This window comes from Orussus abietinus, unplaced genomic scaffold (genome assembly GCF_000612105.2).
Source record: "Orussus abietinus isolate OABI.00-Male unplaced genomic scaffold, Oabi_2.0 scaffold8, whole genome shotgun sequence".
Taxonomy (NCBI): Eukaryota; Metazoa; Arthropoda; class Insecta; order Hymenoptera; family Orussidae; genus Orussus; species Orussus abietinus.
This window is the reverse complement of record NW_019395997.1, coordinates 1785717-1797625: the sequence shown is the minus strand read 5'-3', so window position 1 is coordinate 1797625 and position 11909 is coordinate 1785717. Positions and strand designations below refer to the sequence as shown.

At 43.0% G+C, this 11909-nt stretch overlaps 3 protein-coding genes across 8 annotated transcripts; 2 read left to right on the top strand and 1 right to left on the bottom strand.

Annotated features, from left to right (window-relative positions):
- Positions 1-155: 155 nt before the first annotated feature.
- LOC105699555 (60S ribosomal protein L31) lies at positions 156-1200 on the top strand. 2 transcript variants are annotated; one of them, XM_012424663.2, is made up of 3 exons: positions 156-263; positions 680-906; positions 1016-1200. In XM_012424663.2, the coding sequence occupies exons 2-3, from the start codon at positions 686-688 to the stop codon at positions 1164-1166; spliced, it is 372 nt and encodes a 123-aa protein (XP_012280086.1). In that variant the 5' UTR covers positions 156-263; positions 680-685; the 3' UTR covers positions 1167-1200. The 2 variants fall into 2 exon arrangements, with proteins under 2 accessions (XP_012280086.1, XP_012280087.1); XM_012424664.2 differs by lacking the exon at positions 156-263 and adding an exon at positions 325-498.
- A 127-nt stretch (positions 1201-1327) lies between these two features.
- Positions 1328-4406, bottom strand: LOC105699554 (transmembrane protein 184C). 5 transcript variants are annotated; one of them, XM_012424658.2, is made up of 7 exons: positions 3817-4406; positions 3286-3589; positions 3172-3208; positions 2822-3099; positions 2545-2751; positions 2252-2467; positions 1328-2190 (listed from the first exon to the last, which is right to left on the bottom strand). In XM_012424658.2, exons 2-7 carry the CDS (start codon positions 3531-3533, stop codon positions 1878-1880), a joined length of 1299 nt encoding a protein of 432 aa, XP_012280081.1. In that variant the 5' UTR covers positions 3534-3589; positions 3817-4406; the 3' UTR covers positions 1328-1877. The 5 variants fall into 5 exon arrangements, with proteins under 5 accessions (XP_012280081.1, XP_012280083.1, XP_012280084.1 ...); XM_012424660.2 differs by having other exon boundaries at positions 3930-4406; XM_012424661.2 differs by having other exon boundaries at positions 3949-4406.
- Positions 4407-4626: 220 nt separating this feature from the next.
- LOC105699575 (cysteine--tRNA ligase, cytoplasmic) lies at positions 4627-7965 on the top strand. Its single transcript, XM_012424706.2, has 10 exons — positions 4627-4801; positions 4889-5072; positions 5138-5480; positions 5549-5689; positions 5787-5997; positions 6070-6545; positions 6627-6771; positions 6853-7055; positions 7136-7510; positions 7571-7965. The coding sequence occupies exons 2-10, from the start codon at positions 4897-4899 to the stop codon at positions 7715-7717; spliced, it is 2217 nt and encodes a 738-aa protein (XP_012280129.1). The 5' UTR covers positions 4627-4801; positions 4889-4896; the 3' UTR covers positions 7718-7965.
- Positions 7966-11909: the final 3944 nt, after the last annotated feature.

Below are 11909 nucleotides of genomic sequence, written 5' to 3'. Positions count from 1 at the left end.
GGAGACAGAGATGAGTTGAGCCCAACTCATCTCTGAATAGACCCTCTGGTGGCGACGGCGTCATTTTGGAAAGCGTTGTAATTCGATTGGCCACTGTTGAGGTTATGAATTGGCCAATGGTGTGTTATCTTTTTGTGAGATGTAACGTTCATTGGTCAGAGTTTATTAAACGTCGTTAAAACAGGGACGAAGTACATGCGTTTAAGAACGTATCCGTCGGCCGCTTCTTTTTCAGCAAGCCCATCTGATCGGAGAGTTAACAAGTAATTTCTGTTAAATGTAATCTAGGAACATCAACGCGTATATTCGTTAGATCCGATAGTTTATAAGTGATTTAACGCCAAATTTTGAAGACTGTCGTGACTTCAAGAATATTTTTAAAATTTCTAACGATATCTTTAGTGGCATGACAGGTTGTTAGGTTAAGGACGTTTACCACCGGAATGTTACGTTCACTTTTATTCCTGCGAGATTCTGTGTATTGCTTTTAATTTATCTGTACGAATTACGGTGGTGTTATTATTCATTTTAATATTATCTTTGTTTTTATTGTTAGTCCTATACTTTGTTTACATGATGTACCATTGAATGATTTTATTTTGCAAACATTGATTTCTCGAATTTCTTTCTGTAACCATATGTGGGATTTATATCGATTCATGCATATTCTCCTATTTAGATAACAATGACTAAGACCAACGAGAAGAAAGGCAAGAGCGCCATCAATGAGGTTGTGACTCGTGAATACACCGTCAACCTGCACAAACGCTTGCATGGAGTCGGGTTCAAGAAACGTGCTCCCAGGGCTATTAAAGAAATCAGAAAGTTTGCAGAGAAACAAATGGGCACGCCAGACGTTAGGATTGACACCCGCCTAAACAAACAACTGTGGTCAAAGGGAATCAGGTACATTACTTGCTATATGATTTACTTAACTGTATCTCTGAAAGCTTGGAGCTTTATTAATCCAATAAGTAGATACGAGTACGTACTGATATTTTTTTTTAATATTTAGGAACGTCCCATTCCGTGTTCGAGTCCGTTTGAGCAGGAGGAGGAACGATGACGAGGATTCTGCAAATAAACTGTACACATTAGTTACTTATATCCCTGTAGCTACATTCAAAGGGCTGCAAACAGAAAATGTTGATGCGAGTCAAGATTAATTTATTCATAAGTAATAAATCATTTTGACTGCAATGCTTGTTACTTTAAATATTTTATTTAAACCAACTTTTAATTTTATATTGTGGGACGGTATGTATGATATAAATGGGGCAAGTCCCCGAGTATATAATACATGATATTACAAATGAGTAGAAATATGTTACGTATAAATAGTTCTTTATTAACGAATTCCGCTATATATATCCTAAGTATGTAAACATATATCCACTTATGTACACTTCTTTTGGTAATGGATGGGTGCAGTATTAACACTATACGATGCATTGAGGACAATCGTAAATGAAATTAAGAATGGAGTCTTTAGAATGCGCTAATGTGCGTGCATGTTCACTTGTTTCTTAAATGCAATGATCGGGAAGATATCTAAGGATCATCATTTAAAAGGTCCTCGTAGTGTTTCTTACGTGCTTAAAAGATTACGTTTAAATTTGACCTGATTAGCCATTGATTCCTTAATTGTATGGGATGTCACAACAGTTTCATAGACCGTAGCAGCTCAGATTTCAAATTTGTCACAGTCGAAGTTCTCGAGAAGAGTTTTATAAGTGTCCATTACTTAGTATGGAGTAAAATCACTGCTTGACAATGTTGCAATAAAGTAAATGATTATAAAGTTCAACCTTAAAATTACAGGAAGGAGTCTGACAAAGGCCGATCTCTAAGCCAATTTGTTTCATTGCCTCGTAAAGTCAGGCTTCTGGCTGTGTCTTTGTACCTTGGCTGTTATCCTGCGAGTTTGAATTTGGATCGACAAATCCAACTTGTGTGTCGCTATTGTTATCACCCACTTCGGACGTGTTGTATCCATTGTGAGAAGCAGCTGGTGCACTGCGAGCCATCGAATCCACAAGTGTTTCTGGTAACAGGGAGGTACGTTCCGTTGCACTTCCCCAGGTCTGACGGTACATGCTACGGCCACGAATCCTGCGACTTAGAGAGGATCCAACCACTCCTAGATGCTCTTTAATATCATTATGTACATCCGAAATGTCCCACATAGCTCTGGAATGATAACAAAATTATGACACTTCTGTCAAACAACTATCGACTTTACTCAACTAACCTAAATGCGTCCCACCAGGCTTGAGTCTGTGCTAAATTTACAAACGGCTTGTAACTGAAACTGTAGTGATGTGCCACTGCTGCGAGGAACATTTCTATACAAATTAGGAAGTCTTGCAACTTGGACGAGATATTTCTGATGTCGTCTGTATTATCGGTATCAAAGATACTCGAGATCACGTCAAAGTACACTAATCCAGCAATTAACACTCCTTGGCTGAAAAATAATTTCAATCGGTTGGATCAAATCTGTGAAAGGCTCTTTTTTAAATTCTAGTTCAGCATGCAGCTTACAAGAAGGAAAAGAATACGACTGCTTTGATGCACAAGAATTTTCCAATTGGTTTCATAGGCTGCAGTGCATTGGCATTGGCTCGGTAAAAAAGTACTAAGCAGTACATTGCTACAAATTGCGACAAATTGTTCAGCGCAATCATATATGGGAATGCCACGTCCCCTCTAAATTCACCTTCCCCATAAACACCATTCATTTCGCAAATGCTGTAATAGAAATGTTTTTTATACCAATGTTGTGATACGTTGCATGCCGAACAAAGGTCGTGAGACTTACAAGGAAATAATGCTAGATATGGGTCTGACAGCTGTATACTGCAGAATTCCATGCTTGCACATATGTACAAACTCTCGTCCCATTTCCCAGTCTGGCAAGCAACAAAGCGGAAACATGTGACGAATTTGGGGAGACAACTCCAGTCTATGTTCCAACTGACTCTCGCTGTTTAAATAGGCCAAGAGATACATCATAAAATTATAAATAACGTATGCCTCGTAACACTCTCGTAGGCTATCCACGTATATACTACCTGCTGGGTATACCAAACCCAGCCACTGTAAACAAAAGAAGAAAATTAAACCATTGATATAATTTCTCTTTAACATTGTTACACGTTCAATACTCACAGCATTAACTGCATAGATGGGCACCATCCATAGAATTCTGCAAAATATAATTCATGCATCAATCTTTCATAAATTAAATTCACCGTTATCGCTGCTTATAAGTATCACTGTTACCTTATGATATATTTCTGCAATCCAGGTTGAGTATAATGTATCATGTGCTGGATAATTTCATAAAAGGCGATCGGTAAAGCCAGGAGGACGAACGCCCCTCCGACCAAAGCACCTTGATCTTGCTTTCTGAAGCCATGCTGTATGGAATTGGCCAGAAGTATGGGCACCAGAATGACGATGAGAAGAGCATAAACGCACGTCAAAACCGGCAGGATCCATAACCTCCAATGCCGACACAATAACGCCATTGTAGCTGAGGAATTTCTCAAATCGTCACATAATCTTCCTTAACGTATTCCATGACCTGCAACACATGATAACGTTCAAACACTTCTCTATAAATATATCAGGATACTTATACAAGGCCGGACTATCGTTAAAATTTAAATAAACCCTCCAACTATTACAAGCACAGATCGGCACAGTGAAAGGTTAACTTTCTTCGAATTGCTAAGACCAACTGACAATGATAGTAATCAAACGGCACTGAATGTCCTTTGTACATCCTGGACAGCTTTGCGGATGACTTACTTCAGGTCCTGATTTAACACGCCCAAAGTTAACAGATATCAGGCCGAAATTAGCAAACGACGTCCAGTGAGGGGTACTTGAACGTAATTGTCTAAAGACCGATTTCCCCCTACCGAAAAGCATTATTATGACCTTTGGAGAAAGTTGACGATTGAGGTTAGGGGACTCCGAGACGTCAGAAGCGATTTACACTCGTTCATAGTAAATCCTGTGCGGGTTCGACTATATTTCTAGTATCTACGTAGAAAAATATTTATAGTGATTATTCCAAACGCAAGAATACCTCCGTTACATAATGGAAACGACTAATTGACGGTACGCCCACTCGAGAAAACACCATCCCCTCCAACAGAGGCAATTCCGCGAGTCCTGCGTTCTTTGCAACGTCATTAAGGATATCTCTGACAGCTGTCAAACTCCAAAGTGCCTTTACGGTCGAAAGTGAGTCAGCGATGGTGACGCCGCGCAATTTTTATCAAATCGGACGTTGCCCTCCAATGACCCCCAAACATGATAATTTTACGTCGAACGATGAATGCCGAGTAATGCGTGTAGGGCTTAAAGCAATTTTCGATTTAATCAGAGATGATCAGAGAGTAACTGGAAAGTAAATGGAAATCTTTGAATTCTTTGCGCAAATTAGGTTCACGAATGTAAGAATGGAGTCTTTGACTCTGTAGGTAATAGTAGATAACGATCTGATACAGAATAACGAGTGTATCTACAGAAATGAGTTCTATAATAAATATGGACGAGGTTCGGTACATGGCTGCTAGATGGCAGCGGCGAACTTTGGCATGGCTACTCCGTTAGTCACTGATACGTTTCACATATCGTAACATGAGAGAAAATTCAGCTTGTTTAGAGAATTAATCATTCATTTCTGAGTATTTGAACTATAAGCATTCGTTAAATAATTACGGGCTAGCCTCGGAGGTAGGAAGAGGTAGCGACGCACCTTTGAGGGGATTAACGTATAATTTTGGTACGTATTCAAACTTGCGAATTTTTCGGTATGTAGTATTGTTTTCATTGAATTAAGCGAAGGTCAGTTAACGTGGCTTCGTTTCAGGTGTGATTATGGCGAAAAGAGCACAGCCTTCGTGGAGTCCGCCACGAAAAAGTGGCTCCGTACTTAAACTCTATAATAGTTTGACCCGGCAGAAAGAAGAATTTATTCCTCAGCATGGAAATAGAATTTTGTGGTACAGCTGCGGACCTACGGTGTATGATGCAACACATATGGGACATGCAAGGTAGATTTAACAACGTCAATTTCATGATAAAATTGGTTATCCTGTTTCTATGCTTTACATTACAGGTCTTACATATGTTTCGACATTCTGCGTCGTATTCTTAACGACTATTTTGGGTACGATGTATTGTATGTGATGAATATCACAGATATCGACGATAAGATCATAAAGAGGGCGAGACAAAACTATTTGTATGAAAAATATTTAGAGCAGAATCTTAGTCTTGACAAGGTTTTGGAGGATGCAAAAAGCGTTATGTCTGCTTTTCAAGATACGGTAAAAACTACGACAGACTCTGATAAAAAAAGTATGTTGGAGAAGTTGTTGAGTAAAGTAAAGAGCGCCGTAGAAAATCTTGAGGGAGCCGTCAAGGCTAACGATAATGCAATGATCAAAGAATTCCAGGAGGTATGAGGTAGTAATTTTTGTTACCTATTGTTATTACTTGCGATGTGCTTATTTAAAACTACTCGCAGGACCTTTTATTCCAAGCAAGGGATCCGTTATCTGAATGGTTGGATAAAGAAAAGGGTGCGATGGTGACAGAGAATTCGATATTCAGTAAATTACCACAGTTTTGGGAATCGGAGTACCACAACGACATGGACGCCTTAAACGTGAGCTTCAGTTGCACTCTACTATTCTGCTTCATCTTAACTACCTCTTTTTTGTAACGGTACAACCAAGCATGAATTTATATTACATTAAATCAAGGTCATGAGGCCGAATGTATTGACGAGAGTCAGTGAATACGTGCCAGAGATCATTGCATATATTGAAAAAATTATAGCCAATGGTCTAGCTTACGAAAGCAATGGTTCGGTGTACTTTGATGTCAGTGGATTCGATCAGCGTGAGAATCATCATTATGCCAAGCTTGTGCCGGAAGCTTACGGAGACACGGGCAGTTTACAGGAAGGAGAAGGTGAACTTCTATTAAATCTAACTAAAGTAATTATTTCTACTTGAAATACATTGCTTTGCTTTCTTTCGCTAGGAGATTTATGCATATCGCAGGAAAGACTGTCCGAAAAGAGGTCACCGAATGACTTTGCTCTCTGGAAGAGCTCTAAAGCTGGCGAGCCATGGTGGAAGAGTCCATGGGGTAATGGTCGGCCTGGGTGGCACATAGAGTGCTCCGTTATGGCTTCCGCCATTTGTGGGGAGAGTCTTGATATTCACACCGGTGGAGTGGATCTAAAATTCCCTCACCACGATAACGAGATTGCTCAGGCGGAGGCATACTTTGATAATTCCCATTGGGTTCGGTACTTCCTACATGCAGGTCATCTGACGATAGCTGGTTGCAAGATGTCCAAGTCCCTTAAGAATTTTGTTACGATCAAGGAAGCACTGAAGAAAAACACTGCGAGACAACTTAGGCTGGCATTTCTTCTTCATTCTTGGAAGGACACGCTAGACTATAGTGACAACACGATGGAAATGGCAGTTCAATATGAAAAGTTTCTAAATGTAAATCCTAACATTCCTACAACATTCATACATAATTTACTAATCAGTTTACTACATTAGGTTTCGTAATTATTCTTCTAGGAATTCTTCTTAAACGTAAAATGTAGGATTCGAAACATAGGTACTGGCACGTCAATTAATACATTCAGCAAATGGAGCGATCTTGAAGTCGAATTGAACAAGAAATTCTGCTCCGCGAAAGACGCCGTCCATGTAGCATTGTGTGGTATGTATATAAACATAATTTGTTTGTTGTAAAAATTTAAAGATGGGAATGATTTCATATTATTTTTTTTCTACGTTGCAGATAATATCGATACAAGAACAGCTCTGGAAGCTTTTAGGGATATCGTGACCTATTCCAACATTTACATGAAGGACTGCAAAACTCCAAACACCCTTTTACTGCGTGACATCGCGGTTTACATAACAAAAATGTTAACAATTTTCGGCACGATTTCCTCGCACGATGCTATTGGATTCCCCATTGGCGAGGCTGTTAACAATAACGTGCGTTGCGCTCTTAACGGAGATTAAATTAATTTATGTTTTCCAAAATTTCGGCAAACAATTTGTATTATTTCTAACAGGTTGAGGAGACCATCATGCCGTATTTAAACATATTGGCGGACTTCCGGGAGGTGATCAGAAGTCATGCGAGGGATCTCAAGGCGACTAATATTTTAAAAGAGTGCGATACATTAAGGGAGGATATTTTGCCGAATGTCGGCGTCCGTTTGGAAGACGGGGAAGACAAAGATTGCAGGATAAAGCTGATGAACAAGGGAGACCTGCTGAAAGAAAAGGAAGCCAAGAAGAAGCTGGAAGCTGCGAAAATTGCCGAGAAAGAGAGGAAGAAGGCAGAGCTAGCCTCGGCTATTGCAGCGAAAGAAGCGATGCGGAAAATACCACCCAGTGAAATGTTCAAACTCGAGAAGGATAAATATTCCCGGTTCGACGACAAGGTAACAAAAATTAAACTCAACGCCAGGTTTTTTCCTACGTCTAAAATTCCTCATTTTCAGGGCTTACCGACGCACGACATTACGGGCAAAGAGATCAGCAAAGGCCAGGTAAGGAAACTGCAGAAACAACAGCAGGCCCAGGAAAAGAGATATTCGGAGTACTTGAACGATCTTCAGCATCCGCAAAAACTGGAGAATGGCGTATAAATAAATTATTTAAATTATTCGTCTTGACGGAATTCTGACATGGCCAACGACTGCAAAAATGACTTATGTGTATAAGTAGCGAGATACGCAGTGCGATGTACCAGGAGTTTTTCTATAAATTATTTATAACTAGTCTCTCGTCAGACTACCAAACTATCGTAAGGTAACGCCGACTAACTTATGAATTATTTCACCTGCAGCGATTGCAAGATGCATTTACGTTCTCGAATAAATTGATTTTGGAAGTACTCGCTTCTGTCCTCTTTTCCTTAATTTTTTTTTTTCTATCACGGGGAAGGGGAAATTAGAGTTTTCAATCATTTCAGAATTCACTCTCGTCCCTGAACGAACTTTCCATTCGCGTATCTGCAACGACACGGTTGAGGCGGTGGATGAATCGCGATGCAACTTCGTTATTGAAACGTATAATACCCTTTTCAGGGTGGACGGCGGACGGTGACAGCCTTATAAATGCAAAACCGATGCGTTCCCCAACTCGGCGAGACTGTTATTCGCTACGGCATTCAGAACTTCTGAAAACTAACGCGTTTCCGCGGATCTCGTCCATCTCGAGTGGAGGTACGGATATCTGCGGAAATAGCCAGGGAAACCCGACGTTAAATAATCTTCGATCTGCGCGGAATTTGTGGAATGATAAAAATTTCCATATCTCCACTTAAACCGCCGGCACAATATTTTTTTTTATATTACACCTTTGCCAATCGATTATAGCGAGTCACTTGTTTCTCGATTCTCAAAGAGCATAAAAACGTATTGACTGGTATTGACCGAATGGTAAACACGGGTGTTCAATAAATCGCAACGAGGTTACAATCGAGGGGAAAAAAAAAATGGGATATCGATCAAGTAGGACGACAGTCTCTCCTCCATTCATCCCCCGATGTCCCGCCTTTGATTTTGAGTTTTTCCCCGTCCCCCAAAAAAGCGAAACAGGGAATACAGATCACGGCCGTCCGATTTAGGACCGCGGGGTAGTTGCAGGTTTTTTCTTTCTCTCTCTCTCTCTCCCCCCAGTTTACCGATCGGCCGAAAAAAGATATAAGGGTGGACCTGCAGGGGTAGCGAACAATGTCGACCTCATCGCGGCCTATCTGCACTCAATACTCTTCTCATTGTTCCGCTGTCTACAAATAGTCGAAACGAGAGGCGATTCGAGCGACTCGTGAAAGATGGACTTTCCTTTTCAATGTTTTCCCACATTTCTCTCTCGCGTGCCCGCCACGCGACACGGTCACTTCCTCCCTGATTCGGGATTCTTAATGGAGGAATAAATTCTAGGTAGAGTTCTTATCCGGTATAGAAATGAAAATAATAAATGAGAGGAAGGTCCATCTCGGATCGTGAATAATTAACGCAATCGAGGCGCCAGCCTGGAGGCGTTTAAAGGCCTGAGATCGGCTTATCGCTCGGGGATTAAATTATTCAAGGTGCAGTTAGCTCTTTGGAGGTCTCCTCGAGTGGCTTGCAATTAAAGCGAGTCTCCTCCGACGATTTAGGACTTAATTGAAAGGCCTTTGAGCCGCGTGCGAAATCCTCTACGGGAGCCGGGCGCGAGATGCGACTCGAGGGTCCAAAGGAGCCGGGAAAAGTCAAGAGTCCGTGGTATAATGTATTACGGCCTGGGGCGATCGACTCGAAACGAGCACACCTTCGAGCTCCTCCCTTGGCATCCCTTGTACTCCTCGAACGAGTCGCCCCCGTGTCCTCGAGCGGCGTCTCTTGCGAGAAATAAAAGGCCTCCATCTACAATTAGACTAGACTTAATACCTTGCTCACGTTTCTTCAGGAATAAAAATCCCCAATCAAAATATAATACACAAGTAGTCGTTCTCGTTTCACCATGTAATACCTCGAAATCTCGTATTCAATTAACGGAATTTTCATTTCTCTTGACGAAGCTCCGACATATTTCGACGTTTGACCGTTGGTCACGTGGGTCACGTGACGGGCGCGCCGCCATCTTGATTTCTGAGTAGCGCGGCGAGATCGAATGGATCGAATTTGACGAGCGTCTGCATATTCGGAGCTAAATAAAGGAGGGTTGGTACGTACATTTTTTATGCGCGGCATTTCCATCTCTCGGGAACATTCCGGGTGAAGGAGCGGCCCCGACTCTGACGTTAACAAAGCGCGACGGTTGGCGCAAAAAATCCGCTCTCGAGTGCGAAGTCGAAACGTCAAAGAGCAAACAGCTCCACGGTGCATTCTGGGGCGCTTTCTGGTTTTTTCGCCCTAGCCGGCGGCGGCAGCGCGTGAATGAGTACGTAAATTCCGGCGAAAGGGAAGAAAAAAAAAACGTGAAAATGGACTCCCCCCTTGGGTGCAAGAACCGATCGAGTGATTGACGCGTCAATCGGTGAGCGCGCCTATATTTCGTTCGCGCAGTGCTGCCACCCTCTGGCGGCCAGGCGCCCAACTGCGGCCCGCGATCGCGGTTGGCGCTCTTGCAACTCCCGAATTTAACGAGGCTCCTTTCTTCCGGCGACTCGATTGCGCGTTTTTTTTATTTACCGCGACTTTTTTGGAAAAACTGCCTCTTTCGAGAGAATGCACGTGTGGGATATCGCAGGGGAGAGAGCGGGGAAGGACAAAGTGACAAGTCGCGGCGCCAAGTGGGCAAGGTGAGATGTCAACCGTCAGAATTTGAATGACGCCCCGCGGCGACAATTTTCCAGCGGCCGTTGAACGATTTCGCGGTTTCTTTCACCTTATTGTTGCTTCCATCTCGTTCCGTAGTTTTTTCTTTTCCCGACCGGGAAAGAGGAGGGCACGCGTGGTACCGTGGATTTCTGACGCGACTTATATCATTATGTCTTTTTTTCAGGTGGTTCGATTCGGCAATCCAAGATGGCGGCCGACGCCCCAGTCGACGTTGATGCCAGGTTTATGCCTTTATTATAATTTAACTATGCTGTGCATGAGATTTGTGGGAAATGTTTATGCTTCTTTTTTTTATTTTAACCCTAAATAAACTTTTCAGCACCGCGGGTCGTGTAGAACGCGTTTTGTGTGACGAGCTCGGTCGGACTCCGGCTTGGTGAGTTGCACTTCTTTTTTATTCATTCTCGCCGGCTAAGTGCCCTCGCGATCGTTCGAACGTGCGATAGATGCGACATTGGGACATGCTCGCAGGGTGGAACCCTCCAGGATCACCGGCGCGCGACCCACGAGACATAAATGATGCATCGGCGCCGGTGCATCGCGCGTTTCCCCCTTTCGCGTCCATTTTGCGGCGCCCCGGAGAGAGAGCCCATTTTACGACTCCATCGGCGAGTTTCGGTGACCCCCTTGGGTTACCAACCCCATTGTCGCACCTTTCGTGCTCGACCAACCATTCAAATTACCCTGCCATAATTCCCTGTGATTTTTTACAAGCAGGAGGTTGAAAATAGGTGAAAAAAAGGGATGAAGATGCTGCGCCGATTGCAGGGGATAAAAACCGACTCTAGGAGGAAGGAGATCATTGCAACAATGCAAGACCAAATTCAAGACGTGCAGAATGTAGAAATGGGAAACTAAGACTACTGATGTAAGTTTAAGACCGATTTTACTTATTAACGGCAGGCCTCGCCTGTACGAACGGGAACGTCTTCATCTCGAAGAGCCCCCTGCAGAGAAACGAGACAACGAGGTTCGAGCCCTGTCGAGGTTCAACCCCCATGCATGACCATGAAGACACACCCTCGGGCAACCCCGAAGGAGGTTCCGGCGCATGTAATACGGCCCTTTATGCTAATCGGTAACCCTTCCGCATTTAACCAGCTGCTCTGCGCTCATTGTCCCACTCGGCTGTTTTTTTTGCCGCGCTCTCTTTCTCTCCGCGCTTTTTCAACCCCAAGTCGCGTTCCACGGTGCGGCTCGGGTGCAAAATGCAAAATACCAAACACAAAACAGACGCGACCGAGAAACAACCGAGGGTCCGCCCAGAGACACCCGGTACGCCGGCGGTTTTTACATCCAAAAGGGTTGCCCGGAAAAAAAAAACAGGGGGTGGACCTGGTGGGAGTAAAAACTGCCGGAGAAAAAAACGATCCCACCTAGGCGCGGTTACAAATCGGGCTAACTAGCTTTTCGGCGAGACCCTGGCCATGGCTGGCGCAGTTTTTCTACCCCTTTCTTTCTCCTTTTTTTTTTTCTTTTTTCGACCATGGACCCTTTCACGAGCTTTGTT

Bases quoted from the DNA above. Each gene is read 5' to 3' on its own strand.
- LOC105699554 (XM_012424658.2), bottom strand. From the start codon at position 3,533: ATGGCGTTATTGTGTCGGCATTGGAGGTTATGGATCCTGCCGGTTTTG. The intron at 3,209-3,285 runs GTAACAGTGATA...TATATTTTGCAG, and splicing joins TTGCAGAAATATATCATAAG to AATTCTATGGATGGTGCCCA. The intron at 3,100-3,171 runs GTGAGTATTGAA...TTTTGTTTACAG, and splicing joins CCATCTATGCAGTTAATGCT to TGGCTGGGTTTGGTATACCC.
- LOC105699575 (XM_012424706.2), top strand. From the start codon at position 4,897: ATGGCGAAAAGAGCACAGCCTTCGTGGAGTCCGCCACGAAAAAGTGGC. The intron at 5,481-5,548 runs GTATGAGGTAGT...AACTACTCGCAG, and splicing joins TGATCAAAGAATTCCAGGAG to GACCTTTTATTCCAAGCAAG. The intron at 6,772-6,852 runs GTATGTATATAA...TCTACGTTGCAG, and splicing joins CGTCCATGTAGCATTGTGTG to ATAATATCGATACAAGAACA.
- LOC105699555 (XM_012424663.2), top strand. From the start codon at position 686: ATGACTAAGACCAACGAGAAGAAAGGCAAGAGCGCCATCAATGAGGTT. The intron at 907-1,015 runs GTACATTACTTG...TTTAATATTTAG, and splicing joins CTGTGGTCAAAGGGAATCAG to GAACGTCCCATTCCGTGTTC.